This window comes from Microchirus variegatus, assembly GCF_963457635.1.
Source record: "Microchirus variegatus genome assembly, chromosome: 11".
Classification (NCBI taxonomy): Eukaryota; Metazoa; Chordata; class Actinopteri; order Pleuronectiformes; family Soleidae; genus Microchirus; species Microchirus variegatus.
In genome coordinates, this window is record NC_139812.1 from 20,586,324 (window position 1) to 20,609,961 (window position 23,638).

Consider the following 23,638-nt stretch of genomic DNA (forward strand, 5'->3'; position numbering starts at 1 on the left):
AATGGAAAACACCACTCAGAAATAAAAGAGGGAGCAGTGACATGCAGAGCTGCAGCAGGAAGAGAGGGAGAAAGAGAGAGGGAGAGAGAAGACATACAGCATAATTAATTATGAGCGGAGCTGAGTGAACGCTACATGAAGAAACGTTTTTAAATTAAACACAATTAAAATGATGAAAAGCCAATATTTGTCATTTTTGAAATGTATTTATTTGCACATGTCAAACGCAACATAAGCACAGTATATAATGCATAAGACATCTCTTCTCTAGGTGGCTCGTAAGGCGAGGAGCAAACAATGAGATCTAAATGAAGACAAAACAAATGCTCCACTACAAAGCTTTTGTAGCAGGGAAAATTCAGAGCCTTTATCACTGGATGTCGAACAAAGCATTCACTTGGCAGGAAATTAAAAAAAACCCAACGAGAGGTACAAAGACTAATTCTGCTTAGGAGAAACAAAAACAAACAACAACAATGCAAGAGACATATTTTTAAGGGAATAATAATTCCTTAGAAAAACCATTCCAGCCCTATCTGGCAAACAGCAACGAGGACCCCACGGGAGCATATGTTTGTAATTCCTACTGTTCTCTGTTTAAGTTATTTTTGTACATTCTAATTCTGCAAACAACTCTGTATCACATTAACAATGTAGCATCTCTATTCTTAGATTTTTTTCTTTTTTCATATATATATATATATATATATAAAAAAAAGAGTGTAAAATGAATATTTACAAGTAGCTCCAGTTGTTCCATAGTGTGTGCCAAGCACGATCAACTTTATGGCCCTGCTTTCTGTGGTCAAAAAAATAAAATAAAATAAAAACCTGGCCTTGTCCCCCCCCCCCCCCCCTTTCCTCATGTGTGTGTGTGTGTGTGCAGTAAATGAAGGACAGTTGGCCTCTGTCATGCTTTAGCCTTCCCCTTGCTGCCTCTCATGGGTGAGCAGCCATTGTTTGAGATGGTCGCCCTTACCGCTCATGTACGGCCCACTCTGTCCACTGCTGGAAATGACTCTGTGGCAGGGAATGAGGAGAGGAACCTGGCACACACACACACACACAAACAGACAGTCAGGAGACAGGAATTCAACTCTGAGGAAATAAACACGTGTGGCAATAATGTTTTCACACACAAACCAAGACACTTGTAAAATGTTTTGTTTTTTTCACTCTTCCGCTAAATAACAATTTTTCAAAATGCTTACTTTAAACTAACATAAATAATGAACTGTCTCACCCCAAAAAACACCTCGGTATAACACACATCTGCTTTCCTGTCACAGCAAACGCCTCTATGTATTCACGTCGCATAAACGTGTCACTTAAAAGTAACCCACATGTAGAAAATATGAATCTGCATTTTTTTTTTTTTTTTTTTTCTTTTTCCTGTGCACTGCATGAAAACAAAGTGCCACACTACAAGTGCCTGGTTTGATCCTGCACAAATCCACATTCAGGGTGAAGGCTCAGTCTTTGGGTATAAATGTTTTTTACTCTTTAATAGTGTAAAGCAAAGAAGCAATCAAAAATTAATGGGCAAAAACACCAGCAGGATGAATATTCAATCGAGAGGGTGTCAACATTAAGATCTGATAACCCTGTGATCATTAAAAAGAGGAAGTCGGTGGAGCGTTTACTCTTGTTGCAGACGAATGCCAGGGGGGTCCCGAGTTCTTTGTAAACTAAATGGCTGGAGAAAGATTAAACAAGCGAGCCTAAGACACTTCGATCATTGTGAATTCAGAACAAGGAGAGTTGCAATGGTTGGAGAGAATCACAGCAATTACTACGTTTTCTTAATGGTGCCCTCATTGTGTTCTCCTTGCATTGTGTCTATATTTCTCCAATTTAACAGAGTTATCCTGACTCGATGGCTGCACCTCCTGCCTATTTTATATATTTATATATATATAGATAGATAAAAAAAGGAAAAAAAGTTGGGCATGATGTGTGCTTCAGTTCAAATCCATCATTAAACCCGGTCCCATATCAACAGCAATAAAACTTTCCGAGCCCCGGATTAACCTTGCAGGCAGAGAAATACTGCTCCAGTATTCGGATCAATACTGTTCCCCGGGTTTGGAGGGAGAGCTGGGTACCCTCAAGGCCTTCGGATCTGCCTCTTCACTTGGGGGGGGGGGGGGGGAAAGAGCACTACACCAGGCTTATCAATACTCAAATCCTGGTGAAGAAGAAGTGCCACAGAGAGAGGGGGGAGGATCGATTGAACACACTGAGCTTTTCACAGCTGAAGCCCGAGTGGAGCAGCGCTTTCTGACAAGTAATTGACACTGACAATCTGACTCTGGATCTGTATCAGGAGCTGAGGGCTCAGGCTCCCAGCCTCCCCGACGAAAGGAGAGAAACGTCTGTAAAACATGAGACTGAGAAGAATTCGACAGCCATCCAGAAGCAATGCCATTGGCTCGTGTATCGTGTTTAAGTGTATAGACTATTAAAAAACACACAGGAAAAAAAAAAATATTTGTGTGGTTTGTCTGTATTATTAGATGTTTTAATTGGCTTTCTGTCAACACAAATTACCGCCACCGCCTTTAGTCGCAAACGGCGTAAAAAAAAAAAAGACGAGTTTGTACACAAGCAGATATTTCACAGCGCATATACTGTACTGTGAGGGATAACGTCTCAGCAGCGGCTGCATTTCTGCACAAGACAGTGTTCTCTGCCTTGCAGAGCACACCGGTGGTGCCCACAGCACTACATGGGCAGAGCTAAACGGGCTTTGATCAAAGGGTTTGATCAAAAGAAGACACACCACTTGCCCTCTAGCCCTCCATTTTGTACACACAGTGGATTCGTGGGCAAAATGATGCGGGGCCGACAAGAATAAGAGATTTGCAGCGAACATCTCCAGCAAAGACTTGAGGGAAACGGGAACAAAAGGTTTGGGCTTAAAATCGCAAGGCTGTGGGTGGAGCTTGGCGTCGTCGTCGCGGGGGGGCGTTTATCTCGTCTTTCAAAACGCACGCCGCGTGTTAACTCGTAAAATTATTTTATTGGACAACTGCAGCCTTTTGTAGGTAAAGCCCGTCTACTATATGGTACATGCATTTAAACACACAAACAAAAGCAATTTCCTAACTTTTTCTTTCGTTTTCCCACTCAAATTTTTCTTCTGCTACAATACCGATGTAGATCGATCCACGTGGTGGGGTTCACATGACCCAAATCACACGCTCATATATAATTAGAGTCACACCAGGTGATTATTTTCATACTCAATTAACTGCAAAGTCTATAAACCATCAGAATATGAGTCGGGAAATATTTTTGCCAGGGCGACAATTTCCTCGTTTTTACGACCGACAAATGAAAACGTGGTAAGTTTACCTCCGTGGGCCAAGCTTTCCTACAAGAACCAGGATATAATTGGAGTGTTCGTTTCGAGCCATTTTAATGTCAAACATGTGGGCATAAAATTACGCTGTAGGTATGGTTCGACTTCTTCGGGGGGGAGGCATTTATTTCGTCATCGAGAGCTTTTCAACCTACATCCACGTCTGAAAAATCATTTCACATGGAACATTTCAGTCATTTGTCGTGAGACTTTCCCAGAGACCGAGTGTCAGGACTTTTTTGAATGATGTCTTTCACTTAAGAATTATTAAATAGCATGCCGTGATGTATCAATGATTGTATTCACAGTTGATATAAACTATAATATGGCACTTAGTCTGGGAAACATGTGAAATATAGATCATTTTTTTCTACGCGTTTCTAATTTAATTCATCCTATAATTCATCCTGCTTAATAATAATATTTATTCTCCATATGAGGGGGTCACAGAGAGCTGGAGCCAATCCCTGCTGACGCGGGGGGGGGGGGGGGGCATAAGGTGGGGTCGACCCTGGACAGGTTGCCAGTCCCCGCGCAGGGTTTTAAGCCAACAAAATAAATCATTTTGCGGTGTTTTCACATGCATGAAAATTACATTTCACATCCAAATCAGAGGAATATAGATCATCGGAGTCACAACAGATGATTATTTTCATGGTCAATTAAGTGTAAAGTAAAAATAAAACACTAGAAAAATATTTTCCAGGGTAACATTTTCCTTATTTTTTTTTTTATGACAAAGAGACCAAAACATGCTGTGTTTACTTTAGATAAGACAGAGGAAAAAGCAGCAAATCCTCACATTATTCTCAGCCAATCAACAAACAACAGATCTGCTTTTAATACTGTGAGGGAGTCAGATATGGCGTCTCCCTTGCTTCTTATTAAAATTGCTTATTTATTACCCACATAAAAAATGACTAATTAACTTTTGCCTATAAGCAGCTCCACTTTTTTTTTGGTCTGCTTATCCACACACCACAGATAAAAAAAGGTGTAGTCAACATTAAAAATAAACAAAGAAAACTAAAAACACAATTACTTTTCCTGTCTGACTGAAGTATACATGTGTGTGCGTGTGTGTATGAGAGAGAGAAATCTGTCAATCAATGTCATGTGCACTCACCGGGTTCCTCCTCATGGCTCCTCCCACTGCTCGCGCCGCTCTGGGGTTTCCCGCCATCTCAGCGAGGCGCTTGTACGACACCGTCTCTCCGAACTTGACGTCCTTCAGGAGAGCGCGCAGCACGCGGCAGGTGAACGCATCTTTGCCACAAAGCAAGAGGACAGAGGGGAAGAGTGAGAGGGGAGAGAACGGGAAAGCAAGCGGGGAGAGAGCCCCCTCGTTTCATTTATCACACCGAGACGGCCGAGTGAGGACTGTTTACAGCCCGGGATCATCCTCGTCTGAAAATAAACCAATGTTTTCGACTTTAAATCAAGAGGTTTTTTTTTTTAGAGATCACCACATTTTGATCCACTTAATTTTCCCGTTCCACGTGTCGGAGGCCCTCTGCAAATGTGCTCCACAATCCTCATTTAACAGCCAAACACACCGACGTCCCTCCATTTGACCTTAGGACTAGTATTAGCATGCTACAGAAGCTGTAGATGGGAGAAAATTATTTCTATGGCAGAAAAATCTAGGTTATGCTTTGCAAAGGTCACAGCTAAAATTAAAAAAGTTCGCTCCTTCATTTAAAAGGATTAAGAGAGGCCAAAAAGACTGCAAATCTGCTCCAGATTTTTAATAATAATAATTTGAATGTTGCACACCATTCGTGGCAGTGGGATGACTTTGAGGTTAATCAGACCAATTTGTCCTTTTAATTGCTTTCTATTCAGAGTAGATTCATTATATCATCTTCACTTAAATGGCAGAATTCCTCAAATCATCCGCAGCTTAACCGACCACATTAACGGCTTTGATTCCATTAGCACTTTAGCAGTAGCATTATCGTCCTTCTTTCTTTCTTTTTTTTCTGGATTACCACGCAGTGACTGAGAGAGGCATGTTTGTCTACAGCTCCGACTGCCAGAGAATATAAAAAGGGTTAAGTATTTGAAGCATCTCGGAAAAAACCTTAAGACACCGAGGCGCGGGGGCTTGTGTGGTGTAACAACATTCTTCTTTTGCAAAGAATGAGAGCAAGATGAGGAACAATGGTCTCGTTATCAAGCGCGGGGGGGGGGGGGCTTGAGGTTCCTCTAGTATGTACATGTACTCAGTCATGAAAATTCAATTAGTGATCTCCCATTCTCTCTCATTTATATGGTCTAAGAGAGCACATGACAACTGATCTATGAGAAATCCCTCCAAATTGGCATTGTGTGAAAACATGTCACACCCCTGTCTCTCTTCTACAGAGTGAACATCCTTTGCTCCCCAGGCTCCCTCTCTACCTTATAGTCACTCTCCGCTACACAAAGCCACGTGAACAAGGCAATTTGCCTAAACTGGGGGGAATAAGTGTAAAACCTAAAGGGGATACATTTGATTGATGCACACCCATGTGAGTTCTTTGTCTTGAACAAGGCCCGTAGGTACTGTTTAATAATTTTTCAGGTAATAATCACGCTGTCAACGAGATGACGGGCTCTTACGCAGACAGACTTAATGTTATGAGGAGATAAGATACACCCCTGGAATCTCTTTTAGGCATTCATTCTCCCTCATAAAGCCGCGGATTTGGCCACATGATGTGTGCGCAGGTACATTATTAATATCGCTTTGTCACTGTGAATGTGCACGCGACAAAATCCCTGTTGATGCAAACGTTATTGACAAACAAACCAAAGTCGGTGTCATGCCACCAACGAGCGCAGTCAGTACTCTTTGAAGATATTCACATATCTGCAAACTCTTACTATTACTTTGGTGTAGAAGCCCAAATACTGCCACACAGCTAATGTCAGAAGATTTGGCGTCGTGATCGTCTAATCAAGAGAAGAGGTTTTGTTTGCTTGCTTCCTCCTTCGTCAACTATTTTGATCATCGACTAATTGGTTTGAATTGGTTTTCTGATAGTTTTAGCTTCTTAAATGTGAATATTCTCTTTGTTTCTTTGCTCTACATAACAAATAAATCATTAAAACTGAATTGTTTTGGTTTGCGGATAAAACAAGACATTCAAGAACATTGTTATTTCCAGTTTGACAAACACTGATCAATGCTTTTTTCGTGGACCAAACGATTAATTGAGAAAATAATCGTTACTTGCAGCTTTAACTGTATTACTTTTTCTAAGGGCCACGAGGGCCAAGCGGCACTCAGATCATGCTCTATCTGAGCTCTCCTAGCACAAGTTTGAAGAGATACCCAATTTTTATGACATTACATGACCTCAAATTTAGGATTTTAACCTGTTAACGTGTTAAAAAAATATCTCAAAGTCTGTCTCAAGCATCCAGATAATGTCCTTGGAAATCAATAGCATGTAGCATAGCATTAAAGTGGACATAAAGTGGTGCCGTCCACCAGTTCCCTTGCCCTGTGCTGTGCTTTCATCCAGAAATAATAGAAGCAGCAAATACACAGCTGAAGAAAACAGCAGCGAGGAAAAATAGGATAACAAATTTATGCTCTACCTGGGTTTACTAAATAAACATTTTTTTTTTTAAGCTAACGAAATGGTAGAAGGACACAGAATGACAGTGTGCCGTTGCAACTCGCCGCCAGCGAAAGTTGTTTTGGTCTGTGACATAATAAGCGAATCAGAAATCCAGCCTCCTACGTAGAGCAGAGCAGAAGTGGACACACTTCGCTCAATAAATCGATTCCCCGCAAATACTTGTTTATATAGAGACAAGGACATTAGACCAATTAAATGCCATAGTCAAAGCTGCAGCCGTATACTTGCACAGACTTAACCGTGCATGGAAATGTACCGAGTGAGCAACAAACGGCCGACTTGTTTACAGCTGTTTTTCTCTGTGGACAGGTTTCACATCTCCAAACAGTTCAAACGCAAGAGCAAGTCTGTGCTTTTATCTGCCGGTACAGAGGTTAAAAGAACTTTGCCCTCATCAGTGTTAGTGACAGAGACTTCATGTGGGTCATTTGAGGTGACCAGCAATGATTTGGAGAGCAGTCCCCGAGCCCCATACTTCATAAAGAACCTAATATGGTGTGTCTGGGGTCAGGACCCTCTTTAGATCCGGGGAGCAGCGATGTCAATTGTTTAAATAAAAGTTGAGAGGAACCACTTACATGTTTACAGACATCCCATAATTATGTCACAGATCATTACCTACCATGAGGCCAGGTGATGGGGCCACTGCTGAAGCAGAGACGGATTTGACCCCGGGAAAAATCGAACGGTTCTGTTGATTATGAAAGTATTGACAGCTATGATTGATTCGCTCATAATTTTGTATACGAGAGCAATTTGAAAAGAAGAAAAAAAAAAATGAATTCCATCAGCTGCTGCTAATGATAGATTTGGGGGGCGATGACTTCCAGCTGACACTCACCTCATACATGGTTGTGAGAGTAAAAAAAGACAATAGTGGAAATGCAGCTCCCTCATTATCCTTTGTGTCTAATGGGAGGAAAGACTTTGACTCCCAGTCAAAGTGTCTCTTGAGTCTTGAGGGATCTATACTTTTGAAGGCTGACGGGGTGCTGATGATTCTCTGATTATTCGATATTCTGAAAACGTTCATTTCCCTAATTCCTCTCCACATCACAGGGGCGAGTCCTGGTGAGCGTCTCATCTCGCCCTGTGCTGTGCACAGGGGGAGGTTCAAGCTCCTGCAGGAACACAGTCATTTGGGCTTTGAAGAGCGCCCTTCCCCCCCCCCCCCCCAACCCCACTTTTGCCTGGGCCCCCTCCCTGCACATTCCCTGCGCCGCTTACCGAGACTAAGATCCTCTCGTCTGTTACATATGGATGTATAATTAATGAGATAAGAATATGCATCGTTTTAAGAACTCACGATGGTGTCTGTGTTTTTCATGAAGGGGGGGGGGGGGCAGGCCGGGGGGGTTCACTTGAGCATGACACTCGCCATTCCTCTACTGCTGTCGACCGAACTCGCGTGTGATGTTTTTTTGACGCGCGACAATCAGTCGAGACAGTATAGAAAACAGCAAACCCCGGCGTCGTGGCTTTCATGTCACCTCTGTTGCTCAGGTATGCCGTGACAGCTAATATGAAAAGTGGCTTGTTTTGTCAGAAATGTGTAAATAAACATGGCAACACTTCAAGTGAAGGTCACAACTCAATATAACATGACAGGTGCACGCGAGAGCGCTGTCGCGTTCGGGTTCTCCCTCAAGATAACTGAGCAAACAAAAGTTGGTTGTCACAGATTGTAATGACCTGATTAAACTTGTGTTTTTTTGTTTTTTTGCTTTCGTTTCCCAGGCAGGCAGCAGTGGCATGACTAGACAGAGAAGGAATTTGTACAGGAAAAAAAACAAATCCTTGATATTTGTGAATCAACAAGCAAGAAGAAAAAAAAAAAAAAGATAGAACGCCTCTATTTTTCCTTCCTCAAAAGACAAATACTCTTGATGCTCACATTTAACATTTTTACACTGGCATGGCCTATGGTTCCGACTACTGAGAGCAATCCAAGCCTAAACCCTGTATTTACTGAGCCCCAAAACAACAGGCGAGGGAGAGAGGTGGAACACAGCACAATCACCTATTCAGATCAGGTACTAATGAAGAATTCCATCTATCCTGAAATTTAATTAAAACCCCAAAGACTTCAGATGAGATGCGATTTGAAAGAGCCTGGGGCTGGTACACAAGCACTTGGTGGCGAAGGGAATCACACTGAAAGTTGATATCGTAATTGGTCCTGATGTATTTCTGCATTGCCTTTTGCGGGAGCGTGGGACTCATAGCTGTATACAGGGTCTCGATGGAGTACCTGCTCATTGAAAATGCCATCACTCAAGCACTGCAGATCTGCATGAAATTAGAGAGCAACCGAGGCCTGATTGCAGGGGAAGAGAGGCACAATTGTTAAATGCATATATTAGAGTTATTTTTTTTATTTTTTTTTCCTTCCCTGTGTAGGTGTGCTTCTGACTCTAAATGAGCACTTCTGGAAAAAAAAAAAAAGAAAAAAATCTTTAAGTTAAAATGCAATCAATGTCTCAGTGTGACAAAGAAATGGCCAGTAATTGTTCTGAAAACAACTCAAGCATGCTAAGTTTATGATTTCAAGAAGATGGGGGGAAAAAAATAGAGTTGCAAGGATGCAAGTAGAGCTGTTAACTAAAAATCATGATAGGAGTCTCTCAGTCAGTCAATGCAGAGAATGATCAACGATAAGTGTCCTGTGTAAAAGTTGAAAACAAACTACATTGTTCACCACATTTGACATAAGCGCTCTTATTTTCCAGCTTCTTAAATGAGAATAGTTTCTTGTTTCTTTGCTCCATAGAACACATAAATCATTAAAACTGAATCATCTTGGTTTGTGGGACAAAAAGAACATCATCGTTAGTTTTGAGGTTTGGGAAACATTGATTGACATTTCCATACCACAAAAACAGATTAAGTGATTATGAAAATAATCAGTAGTTGCAGCCTTACACAAATCAGTTTGCGTATCTTTTTAAATACTTAAAACAAGCTTTCTGATGGTCCAGCTTCTTAAACGTGAATATTTTTGGTTTCTTTGCTCCGATATCACAAAGAAATCCTTAAAACTCAATCATTTTGGTTTGTGGAACAGAACATGGCGTTCGAGAACGTCATCATTTCCAGGTTTGGCAACCACCGATCGACATTTTTCAACCCTTTTCTGACATTTTACAAATCAAACGAGTACCTGATTAATCGCCAAATTAAGCAATAGGTTAATTGATTATGAAAATAAGCTGTAGTTGCAGCCCTAATATGTCTCAAAATGAGCACAGGGGAAAAACATTAAATCGATATATTAAACCTTTGTTATATTGATATAGAAGAAAATGATTATCTATCTATCTATCTATCTATCTATCTATCTATCTATCTAGCTATCTATCTATCTATATACATATAGTTTTTAAATGATTGTCCAGGGCTCAAGGCAAATGATTCATTCTTAATTTCTTTTTTCACGCCGTCGACTCTCACTCTGCCGTCACAACTGTTGAAACCAGTTGAAAGGACACCAATTGTCCATTTTTCGGGGTGCTTTCATTTTTACTCGCCCTTGGTGACTGGTCAAGCCAACAATAAGCTCATTCAAACTTTAGCACCATTCACATGTTCTCATTAAATATATATATATATATATATAAAAAAAAAAGCTTCCTGTCTGAAAATGTCAAGAGTGGAATTCGATCAGTTTCAAAGAATGTGCCAAGAATCATGGAAAAGCTTGCCAAGACTAACACGCGTGGTAAGAGCTGCCACAGATTACTGAACCAAGTTACAGCTCTGTGTTCTGTTCTCTCTCCTTTGCTCGCCCTCTCTCTCCCTCCCTCGCTCTCTCTCTCTCTCTCTCTCTCTCTCTCTCTCTCAGCCATAAAATACTTCATTATAACACAGTGAGCCAGTGAGTTTAAGTGATGTAACTGACAATTAAGAGTGAAAGCCTGATCCCAGTCATGGCTTTGCAAATATTTATCCATGACAGACCTCCTTGCAGGGCGGGGTGGTGAAAGGCAGGGAGCGGGAGACTCCCAGTGGTCTGTGGCTCGCTGAAGTACGCCTGGAGCCATTCGACGCAGCGCCGCAACTCGGGGCTCGTTTCTGGCGGGCGATCGTTGACCACACAGCTCAGGGGGGCCTCGCCGCTCCTGCGAGGGATATAAGGCAAGATGGGGAGGTGAGGTTGGGGATCAGAGGAGCAATCATAATACCCAGTTCTTGGTTGAGCAGTGCTTAAAATGTGTCACCGGAGTGCAATAACGTGCCACGGGTGACACAGATGCACGATGACATAATTTGTCGAGTGAAACAAAAGTTGTTAATCGAGACGTGTTTAAAATCCAAAGTTACACAATCTGGCAGCGGTGACGGATATCGGCGAGCGGCGACAAAATGGGGAGAAGTAGTGTGAGGAGTGAATGACGAATGAAGAGTAAATGAAATAAAGTGATAAAGTCGGGAAATAATCAGGAGCATTAAGGGGCTGAATTCTAATTCAGATAACTTTATACGTCCCCGTGGGGCAACATAAGGCACGTAGAGAAACAGAAGGCGGCTTTTGAACGATTCAAGGACAGTATGTGATTGCGATTTCTTTTATTATAGATATTTATAGATACTTATCGTCAGTATAATAGTGAGTAGTAGATTCATAGGGTGATGGCATTCATATGAAATGTTTCCTACATGTATGAATCACCGTTTTAATTTGCATAAAACTACCATAAATACAATAAATTGGAGCCTTTGTGATATGTTAGTTGCATAGGTTTAAAATGATGAATTTGGAATCAATTCACCGATATGTCCAAATCAGCATTGGTTGATTAGTACTTATTTAACTTTACACATATTTGTTCTCAGAAACTCAGAAAAGTCACTTTATCCAAAACTTTATTTGGCAAATTCAGTTTTTTGATGAAACCTTTTCATTTAGTTTATACTTCCACACACACACACAACTGTAGTTCAATACTTGTTTATTTGTTATTATACCATTTAATATCAGAGAGTAAAAATAAATAAATAATAATTTGGTCAAGAAAATGTGCATCATACATCGACTACACTGATTTCTAAAAATATCAGCGTCGGCCATTGACAAAGCTCCATCAGACGACCTCTGACCACAACCGTGGAATGATACAGTAGATTTATTTATATGAAGTGCTATGTGATAGAATATGAAAGAGAACTTGGTTGGGTCATAGGGAACTAGACTTTATTTCAAGCGGAACCACTTTCAAAGGAAAAAACTGAGAGAGTTTTGAAAAGTCTCGCAGTTGTTATGGTAAAAAAAAAAGAGAAAAAGAGAAAAAGAAGGAAAGAGCACAGCGTTAACAACAGTTTCAACTCTGCTTGGGTCTAGTTTATAGTTCATGACAAGAATAAATGGATTTTTTTTGGCCAGAGTGGTGCTGGCCAGCTAAGCGCCGCACTTGGACGTTCATCTTAGCACGAGTGGATGCTTGGAGGAATTTGCCGATGGTTGAGTTGGCATCACTTAACAGCTGAATTTCTCTCTCACTGCTGACCACCCCCCAGGTCAACACAAGCAGACTGACCCATATTTGACACTTAAAGACCCTACTGGGAAGGTCTTCTCTTAGCATGTGCATCACTGCAAAGTGGACTTCAAGCTGTGTTGTGGATCTAAAGCAGGCCCGCCAATTCCATTAACTGGTGTACAGAACTTATAAATAAATAATATCACCATTTAAGTGCCCCTTTTTTCAAAATTGGCTTATCCTGTACGATATTAATAATAGACATTTGCTTTGTTAAACACACATACACCGTCTCTCTCTCTCTCTCTCTCTGACTCTCCCAACAACAAGGCCCTAAAGTGTTTTTACACTTGCGCGGGTCACAGTTTGAACAACGCTTTATATTGGACACGTGAAGTCGAGGTTTACTGGAGTGTTATGACAGCGCAGGTCAGTTTGCAGGAAGGAGCCGCTCAGCCCCGCTAGTTTGTGTGCGGTGCGACGGGGGGAAATCTCCCGGGTGCTGTTTAACAGTGGGTGTAAATATAGTAAAAGGTGTAAATACCCTCATTTCTAAATAAACCACACAGCGGTTTATAGTTGAGTGGTGGAAAACTTGGGAACCCACTGGCGGGTCCTGTGCTGAGACCCGCTCAAACAATGGCCATGGCTCATGGCAATCTCTGTCGGCATGGGTGAGTGCCCAGCCAGCCCCTACTTGTCATTGTCTCTCCTTTCTCTCTCTGCCCTCCCCTTCTTCCCCCAGCTCTCCCTCCCTCACCCCCCCTCTATTTCTCTATCCTCCCACTCCAGCTCTTCTGGCTCCCCACCACCCACACCCCAACACCATCCCCCCACCCTCTCTTTCTCTCAGCAAGGATCTTCAGGCCACTGTTCCCTCTCTACCACTGCCCCCCCCCTCCATCCCCTCCGCCCCCAATGTGCCTCCTCCTCCCTCCGCCACCCCCTCAAATCCCCCCCCCCCCTCTCCCCCATTCTCTCTGAGAGGATGTTCCAGCCACTGCACACTGACAGCTCGGGGATATTGTGTGTGGAAATGTTCCTGTTGGACCCGCAGGCCCTTACAATCTACCGGACAAAGGCTAGAGCACCTTTGCTTAAGGCTTGGCACCTTTGACCTCCAGCTCACACTTCAGACTTGTCACCATGGCTAATTTCCCCCCCCTCTCCACCCCCCTCTCTCCCCTCAGCCCTGCGATATGGATGCTCCTGTGCTTTAAAGGTGTTCTGAGTGATACAACATTGACAGCAGTAAAAGTTAATGCAATGCAGTACATGTTATGGCCAGTAAACAACACCAAAATAAATAAATAAAAGCAGGAACAACATCAGTGGAGCTGAAGTCTGTCACCTCGTGGTGCGACGGGGGATTTGTTTTTTAAAGAGCATTGCGAGCGGTGGAGATGTAGCTCCTGCACTGCCAACATTTCCACTCGCTTCAGGCTTGGGTGAATCACAAATCAAGCAGCGTCACGTGGTCTTTACAGAGTCCAGACTTATAGCACATTAGAAAACTGTGCCCTTCAAATGAGAGATTAGAGATGTGTAATAAATGTGGGGCTAATTACAAAGAAACTCTCTGAGGAGGAGCCATCGTTATATTGTCTTAAAGTAACTGCCATTCCCTGTATAAAAACGGAGAATAATAATTAGCAGTGATTACAATGGAGCAGTTTTTCAATAAATAAGTTTTACAAGTGAGTTTTAAAATGTATTTATTATTCTTAGGCTAGTTAAAGTCATATTTTATTCCATGTCCTTCAGACATTTATTACTTCATCACAAGTAAGGAAATAAGAAACTAATTCCAAAGTAGCCAGTACCTTCTGCACTAAAAAGAATATTTCCCTTGATAGAAGATTGTGATTTGAGAAAATTTCTAATATTGTGCTCCTGTCACAATCAATTTCCAATTACCATAAATCATTGCTGCGTAAAGTGGGAGTCATCTGGAGTGCTACTTATTTTCCAACTCTAATATACAGAATGAATTGAGCATTTATATAATGTTGGAGGTTATTTCATTCAACCTGGAAGAAACAATCAAAGGAGACAAAAGAGAGAAAAGCTGGCATTAAATTTGTCAATTTTCTTAGGCATATTCCTGTATCTCCAGCTGCACAAGACTTCAGTGAGACTTTTTCTATCAGCCGCAGACACAAGAATGAAACAGGTTAACCACAGGAACTAATTGAAAGGGATCTGGCGAAGGGTGTAATGGTATATTGCACAAAAAGGGGGAAAAACTCAGAACTCATGCCTCCATCCTGTGAAGCGTGATGGTGCTCATCCTGACTCGATCGGCTGTCACTTTTGACACAGCCTGCCAGAGTTCTCCTTCACCGATCATGGGTAACATGGCGGGTCAGAGGATGAAATAGAAAAGGCCAAGAGCAGTCCAATATTTTCCTCAGCTTTATAGCTCCAGATACTTAACTCACAGACGTCAAAGACTCAAGAGAGCATGAAAAAAGCCTAAAATGACTGTCTAAAAAGGGAAAAAAATACAGCATGTCTCTATGAATGTCAAGATCCTGATGGTCTCTGAGCCAAAGGCTGTGATACAATTGTAAGCCACTTGCTCAATGCAGCTTGTTCAACCGTTTGAAGATCATTCAGATGCCTATCTGGCGACTGCAGCACTAAAGTCGAGAGCTCTCCGAGTGGCATAAGCTGCAAGAAAGGCTTCTTCTTCTTCTTCTTCGGCACGTTTTTGTGCTCCGCCGTTTCCAAATAAAAACAAATCGGGCCGGGGGTAAACTGGCCTCTTGATATCCAACAACTCTTATTAGTGAATGTCCACGGAAAAGAGGCCGCAACACTCGACTACAACACATAAAGGTGGTGGTAAAACGGTGCAGAGTCGGCAACAAAGCACACAACAATTAGGTGTTCTCCCAACTGGCGAGCCACAGGAGTCAGTGGAGGCATGTATTACCAGAGCCTTAACTCTTACTCCATTATGTAGTGTATCCACGCTCCGACACAGCAATGTTTATCTACAACAGACTACTGAGCAGTTTCAAATAGCGTTTTTAGCCTCTATTCTCAAGTGCCACAGTAAGAGATTCCAATTACCCGAATGGTAAGGAGCCAGTGAGGGAGGCATAAAGTACATTAGGGATCTGCTGTAACTGCAGGGACCTTTTAGAGCCTCAACTGAAGAGGGCCGAGAGACTGGAGGGACAGTGACCCTGCATGGATAGCCTCTGTCAAAATTTGACCACGTCAAGCACAAAGGCATTATGGGAATCCAGTGTCACCAAGTCCTAATTACTGTCTGTGTTCAGAGCAAATTACTGCCTTGTTCCTCTGATTAGCGAGGAGGCTAATCTTCACCTGTGTACGCCAGCACTGCTGAGGGCCCTTGAGTGTTAGCGCTTCGTCTTCTGTAATTTATTTTTAAATCAGTGCCCGCTCCCAGGAGTTTTGAGTGTTTTGTTGTGAACCGCTTACCATGATCCCCACCACCGCCCCCTCACCCCTAAATCCTTGACTAAATCCTTGTTTGGTGCCGCAGGAAGATAAGCAAGAACAACACTTGGGCATAATTGACTCGTACTCCCCTTCCAAGATGTCAGAGCAGAATCATCTCCCTGCATATTGCGTTAGCATGTCGCACACTGTACGCTTCTGCGTGCTGCAGATATAGAATCCAATCAAGTTCCAAAACAAACTAGCACAAACCCTCGCGGTTGAAAAACTTCCTGGACGACAACAGGGAGAAAGAAAGACAAAAAAAAAAAAAATAGCTGGAGCTGCTTTTGGCTTTGGTGTGTAGAGCGAGAGGCAACTCTCACTCAGCTCCTGTCCCGACCCTGGAGGGTCCTTTTCTCAAACCACAACATTTGCAGATTTTCATCTGAGTAAACGCCGCTGTCTCGTCTACATGGGCGGTTTACAGGTAGCGCGTTGCACAGGTGTTGGTTTACACAGGAAATGGCACATGCAGCCTGATTGGGCGAGTCCCGGGAGACGGACGCATAAACATAAAGCACAGATGGGTCCAAGGGCCAGTGGGAGCAGCACCTTAATGAATACGCAGCTGAGTACTACACTTCACAACATGCAAAACAATATTCTAAGGCCACAATAAAAAAAAAAAATAGAACAAAAAAAAATAATCTGAATATCATTACACAATGAATTATTCATACCATTTCTAAAGGGACTATGTCAAAATGTCTCCCCCCTGCTTTATTGATGATTTCATTCAATACCTCAGCGGATCACTGTTTGTATGACAAAGCATTTTAGTTACAAATGTAAGCAGTTTCTTTGGCACACAGTTGTGTCGACGTAGCCTAGAAAAATTGATTAAAATTATATGTGAGACTAAATATAACACACCCAAAGAGAGAAAGACAGAGAGGCAGCGAAAGAAAAAGGAGAAATAATGGTGGAGGTGCGGGGGGGGGAGAAAAAATAATAAGTTGTTGCCATGTTTCCTGGTGTGTGAGCACATCATGTAAACAGGCCCCAAACAGGGAGCACATTTACCATACTGCTATTCAGTGTGAACCAGGACATTGATTCACAACACTACACGAGTGTGAGAAAAACGATAAATGCATCGCCTCAGATATTTCACACCAGCGCTGGTACTAGTGTGCAAAAAAGCTGTTGTGACAGCTTGGGTATTAAGGGCTAGATATATGGAAAATGTCTGGCTGCTTATGAATGCCAGCGTGAGTGGGGGTGACAGGTTTGACACAAAAACACTCCACCTCAGGAACAATTAGGCTGTTCTCAGGCCCCATCCAGTGTTGTCGGTGATAATGGAAAGCTGTGAGGATAACTGGTGATAAATAGACTTTAACACCCTCCTCCTTAAGAGCAATACAGTCCTGCAGTCCTCTCATATGCTTAACTAATCATGACCATGGCCAGCAAATTCATACAAAAGACTAATTACTGTTGTACTTCACTTCAGTCTCAAAGGCCTCTTATATAAGGACTTGGGGGTTCTCTTGCCTCTTTTCTCCTCTTGATGGGTATTTTTTTTTTACAAGTAGGCCTCATGCTAGACAAAAGCGTTTAAAAATTGGTGATTGCTTTCATCCGCTTTAATTACATTCAGAAATGGCATTTCTGCCACATAATACACCCCTATTGTTTCAGAATTATCTGGCTTGAGGAGTCAAATCTACAATATTTGACGATGCTCCCCGAGCTAAATCGGCCTCTTGAAATTGAAATATGCCGCTGAAATACAAAATAATAAAACAAAAAAGAAAGAAATCGCCAGCCTCTGCTGCTGATACACTGGAAGCTCCTTGGCTTTTCTGCAGAATGCTATTATTATGCATATCCAGGTAGAAAGTTAATTAACCCAAAGCTTAAGCTAATTATGGTAGCAGAATGCTATCAACCAAACACTTTCAGTCAGACAGCTGTCCAGAATTTCATTTGCTAATCATTTGTCTTTTGCAGGAACATATGGTACATTTCCCCGCTATCACAGCAACAACAAACAGATGAAAATCATTAACTAAAAACAATGTGCAATGTGGAAAAAATCAGACGCAGATTTATAAGGCTTTGTGTCAGAGAAAAAAAGGCAGATTTATGGCCTGGGAAGTATAATGATAATTCTTTTTTTTTTTTTTTCTTTTGGTTTTACCCACTTAGGATTTTAGGCAGATCACGTGACTCAAGTGTGCTGGGAATTCAAACGCACAAATATATTGTTTATATTTATATGCAAATGAGACTGAATGTTTATCCGTGTAAAATTAATTACAATTTTCTATAAGAGCATATGCAAGGAGTCTGTGCTCTAAACAATTTTTAGCTTCTAGCACATGTTGTGCCTTTTGTGTGTGTGTGGGTTTCTTCCAACACAATATTTTTTAAAATATATATATTTATGTTGTTAAAAGTAGAAATCCCTCAGCTCAGAATTAAATCAATTATTTTCTAAGAAATGCTTCATGCATTTTCTTTTTATTTATTTATTTTTGCTTTTCATAAAAACATATCACACCGTGCTGTTAAAGGGTGATTGATATCAGCATTGCCTCGCGACATTATCAAGCAATAAAGGCTACTCAGGTTCTAATGCAACATGTCATACACAGGCTCCTGTAGTACATTTCTATTGAGGACCTCACAAGCTAAATTGCTTTTTTCCTGCTCCCCCACATCTCAGCCAGCTTGACAGACAAATTGATCAAAGCATTGTAAAATAATATGCTCACAAAATGTCTTGGGGCAGGAGTCCAGCCCTTTTTTTCATTTTTCACCCTAATAAAAAAAGTGCTCTACGATTTCCTCTGTATTATGTGTCTGTGCGCTGTATGAAAGAGGCACGGGGCGTCATATTTCAGATAATAGTAATCTCCTGTAAACAAAATGCGTATCATTTTTCCTTGCGAACGCCGAGGCCATGCTAAAAAACTAAAGAGGGGAGAAGGCGGTTAACAGGGAGGCTGGTGCGTATAGGGCCCCAACAGGGGTTGTTGAGATGTAATGAATTTGTTCATCTGATGGTGCCTTCAGGGCTGTCGTTAGACTGGCAGAGGAGGTTGATTTCAGGAAATGTTCCTAAGATCAGTTAGGAAGCAAAAGGGGCTTGAGACGTTTCTATTAGAAAGAGCTGACGGTCATGGTGTGTAAGCAATACTTCAAGGGCATTTATGTAGCTATAATGGCATTTATCAATAACTATCTATCAATGCCACAAACGCGTTTGCGGCTGCTTTGGCTGTTTTGGCAGCGCTGACCAAACAGTGAGTTCTGGAAAACAAAACACGGGCGGTCGGAAAAAAAGCCGGTAAATCTTTGACGGGGCTCACGAATATCTGCTGCAGGTCTGACTTGATGTTATGCATGGACCTTATCTACCTCCCTTATCCAAAAATATGCTCTTAGAGATCATTTATCACGCTGACTTCCTAAGCCTGTGCCACAACACATCCAAAGCTGGAAAGAGCCTTGTTTAGTATGTCATAAATAAATCAATGGAAATGGCTGATCTGAACTATTACTGCTACTGGCGGGCTTTTGTGAGATCTACATGTAAAGCCAGTTGCGAAGATAAGCCTATATTTTGTCACTTTATCTCGCCTCCCTTAATGCCTGTTTACATGGCGTTACTCCATATATCTGAGGCGGAGCCGCTCCCCCCCCACCCACCCCAGCCCCCCACCACCTCACGTCTTACGACAATGACATTTTATTCAACTGGTTGTGATAAAATCTAAACATCTGCTTTGGTCGTTTCCCCGCTCACACCTTCGCGGCGATGCGATCGAAGCTTCATTTATGACCGACATAGCAAATGATATTAAACTGAGAAATGATCTAGTGATGCGAATCATTAAATTCATTTGCATATTCCTACTGAACCTGAACACACAAATTAAACCCCGTTCACGAGGAGACGGAAAAAAGGTGCTTGCGCATGGTTACAGGACATCTTCCATAATCAAAATTCCATATTATTAATTTTCTCACTTCAACTCATTAACAACAAGTCGAATGTTTTTTTTTTTACTGCTTGATGAATTTTAGGAAATAGGAGACAGTCGAGGAGGAAACACATGTTGAGGTATAATATACAAGGTCATTAATGGGTTTCCATAAATTAGAATTTGAACGTACGTTTTCAAAAGGATAACTTCCTATCCGGGTGCTTTTGAAAACGGTTTAATTTCCCAAACCATCCAAGGTTATCAAATGCAAATCGGCGATACATGGATATTTAATTTCAATCAAATCAAAACTAATCCGAGATGTAGGATGTGGACCTGTAAAAATATGGAGTAAGTACTTATTAATGCTGGGTTTAATCAGTTTCAATCGCTTCAGTAAGAATGTCAGCATTCTAACAATTTTGAGGGATGGGCAGGGCACGAAATGCAATCACATATTACATTTCTGAGTGTCGGTTGACAGTCGGAACGACTGCATTCAACTTGGAGGAAACATAAATAAACAGGGAGGGAACAGTCCATGCTCCCCATGGCCTTTTGTGACCCTACAGACATCAGCTCTAATCAACTCCCTCGTGGGTAATAAACAAGTTATTTTTCTGAAATTTCAAATATACTGCGGGAAGAATCACAACCACATGCCATCAGAAATCTAATTTCCAGCCCAACTGTATTCTAGTGCCCCTCATATTTCTAGCGCCGGCTCATATTTGCCCAACTTTCTCCAGGATATTTCTTGTGGGATCTACAAAAATGCCCTGCTTCCAATGAGGAATGGTGGCACTCCATCACAGGAGTGGATTCTGTCTGCCTGTAAATTTCACACCTTTGTTTATCACGTCACCAGCCCGGCTGTTGTACAGTACCTTTCAGCAGGTGCGACATCCATTAGGATCTGGATGGTGTGCACACCATTCTCACATCCACTGACTTGGATCGTCCCCAGGGGGCTCAGCAATGAGATGGTCTTCTGAGTGCACTGGCTCTCCCTCTGCTTCTTCATCTCGCTGCCCTGCTAAGGAAGCACAAATTACACGGCGTTCATTGACATATTCATGTGGCAACTTTCACAATTTCCCACACACATTTGCATTGAGTGATCTATTGAAAACCTAGCGGCCCACCAACGGATGATGACTTACATATTTGAACACCTAGCCTCCAAACAATGTCATGATGTGACTTGATCCCTACATTACTATCCAATATTTCTTTTGTGCATGGGAAAGAATACGCCTATCTAACCAATAAATCGCCCATTTTTTCCCCTCTTTCTGTTCTATATATCACATAAATGAGAAAAACAATGCAGTCTGTTCCCTTGTCTGGTGGGGGATTCCCAAGATAGCTCGACATTATTTTCAATCCGTCATTTTTGGTTGATGGCCGGGATGTTTTTCTAGCATTAAATTTGTTCCTTAGGGTGCAACTCCGATGGGATTCTGGTTTCCAGCCCTTAACAACAGCAAAAACGTGCAGCTTTTCTGACGACTGAGATGGATACTGGCAATAACCAGACAGCAGTTCCTTTTTTATTTTTACTTTGAGGGAAGGAGAGATGATTGACTATGTTATATGTGAGTTTTTGAGAGATGGGGGTTATAATAAATAAAGGTCACATTGATTGTAAGAGTTTCAACCAAGGAAACCTTTCGTTCCCGGAACCTTGATCTGAAAAGTGTCTAAAGGCTACAAACACAATATCTTTCTCCTTTGTTTTGGTTTTAATGGCGCTTGTAATCCACGGTCATGCATTTTTAACAAACATTTGTATATTAATTGAGATGTATGCAGCGCAACAACTAACCATTACTTTCATTAATCTGCATTATTTTCTCCATAAATTATTTTAACCCTTTACTAAGCCAATTAACGGAAAAATAGTGTGAAAAGCTCCTTCGTAGTTTCCCAGACCCTGGAAATAATCTTTTTAAATACATTATGTACAACCAGCATAACCTGCACACTATATAATTATATCATTCAGACTCTAATGGAGCTTAAATACGACAAACTGTGACCACAGAATTAAGTTTTTGCTCTCAAAAGTGACTCGCGTGTGTATTTGTACTGTATAGAAATAAATAGTACTAATATTCTGTCCAGTAACAAAACAGTAATTGACTATATGTTGCAGCTCCAGTATAATAAGGTGGAGATTTTATTCTCCACTAATGACATTTTTAATCTATGTTTTTTATCTGTAGGGCATATAAATAAACAACACGGAAAGTGACGGTGCGTTTCAAACTTTTAACAGTCATTAAATTCAGTCCAGTAAAAGGCTTATTGCATCAAGAAACAAAAACAACCCGAGCTCACAGATAATCAAGGATTCGCAGCCAAATCACAACTATTCTTATCATTAATTTAATAATTTTCTTGCAAGCGCCACACAAGTGTAAGATACGGATATTTATATTAGACTGAAAGATCAAAACAAACAAATGGAGAAATGAAATTTAAAAGTAATTATATGATGTCACGTTGTGTTTAGGGAAACTATACTGGCCACGACTTTAAAACCAGTAAGTGTTTATTGTTGCAGCCCTCTCTGTGAATGAATACGGTTCAATAGGTAAAAGGTAATGTGATTGTGTAAGTTCAAAATGACTTGAAAACCAGGTAGCTATTTTAATTGTGTGGCTAAACAGTGCATGTATTTTCTCAATGGTGTGTCTACATGGTCTTACCTTAACCTGTACCTTTTAATTTAAAAATTGACATTTTAATCTGGTGGTGTTTTGTACATGGATGTTACACTATACATTTAAGCATTAAAAGACAATTCTGCGGTGGAATAAAGAATGGACATGTGTATTGTTAGCTTTAAAAGGAGGTAACAAAGGAAAAGGAAAGCCATGCATTTACAGTATTTCCCTTTTAGTTGGTTTGAGTTACCCCTTCACCACACCTCTTCACACACACACACACACACACACACAGACACACACATCTGTCATGGTGTGCGATCACAAATGCGTCTCCTTCAACTTTCTTGTTTCTAGTCTTGCTGCTCTCTCACTGTATTCATCAGGGGTTTGCCTGCACTGACAATAAAGGCGAGAAATTTCTGAGCCAAACAATGGTACAGTCAGTGCACTTTGGATAAGCGCTGAACACACTCACTGCCTACCATTTAGCAAGCTGGTGGTAATAGACTCATAGATGGAATAATGGACTTTGGCAATAATGGCCCTGGTTAATAGTCTACACTGATTAAAAATAATGCTATCATGTTTGTTTTGCTGCCTTTTTCGGCGCAATGAGCTAGTCTAATAAGTGACTACTTTTGACTAGCTGAAGGTACAGCCAGCTCTTCACGGTAAGGAACAAACAAGCAATAAGCAGCTTGTGTTGCTTAAGAAAAAAAACAAAAACACACACACACATATACACACACATACACACACACACTGGCAGCTTCCTCATGCTCGTCAATCATGCGACTCGTTTCTCATTAGACCAGTTCCTGGTCAAACCTGCGTGATTAATTGGGTAGAAAGAGCAGTGAGACCGCGCAGGTGTAGAAATGCAACATGTGTCCTCGGTGTGCGATTTAAGATGGATGGAAATGTGAGCCGAACGGCAGACAAACACCAGCGAAATCCTTTAAGTGTACATGTGATATGGAAACACGTAAAATTAAGATGAAAGGGATAGTGTAAAATATATATTGTGTAAAAACTAAGCGGGGATTCGTTTTGGCAGGAGCGAATAGCTTTCCTT

The 23,638-nt window shown here is 41.4% G+C and overlaps 1 protein-coding gene across 1 annotated transcript; it reads right to left on the bottom strand.

Moving 5' to 3' along the window:
* Positions 1-917: 917 nt before the first annotated feature.
* On the bottom strand, positions 918-20,918 carry LOC310933662 (methylated-DNA--protein-cysteine methyltransferase-like; the record flags this gene model as incomplete). Its single annotated transcript, XM_083897202.1, has 4 exons — positions 20,776-20,918; positions 10,954-11,114; positions 4,491-4,630; positions 918-1,046 (listed from the first exon to the last, which is right to left on the bottom strand). Exons 1-4 carry the CDS (start codon positions 20,910-20,912, stop codon positions 918-920), a joined length of 567 nt encoding a protein of 188 aa, XP_083753328.1. The 5' UTR covers positions 20,913-20,918.
* Between the last annotated feature and the right edge of the window lie 2,720 nt (positions 20,919-23,638).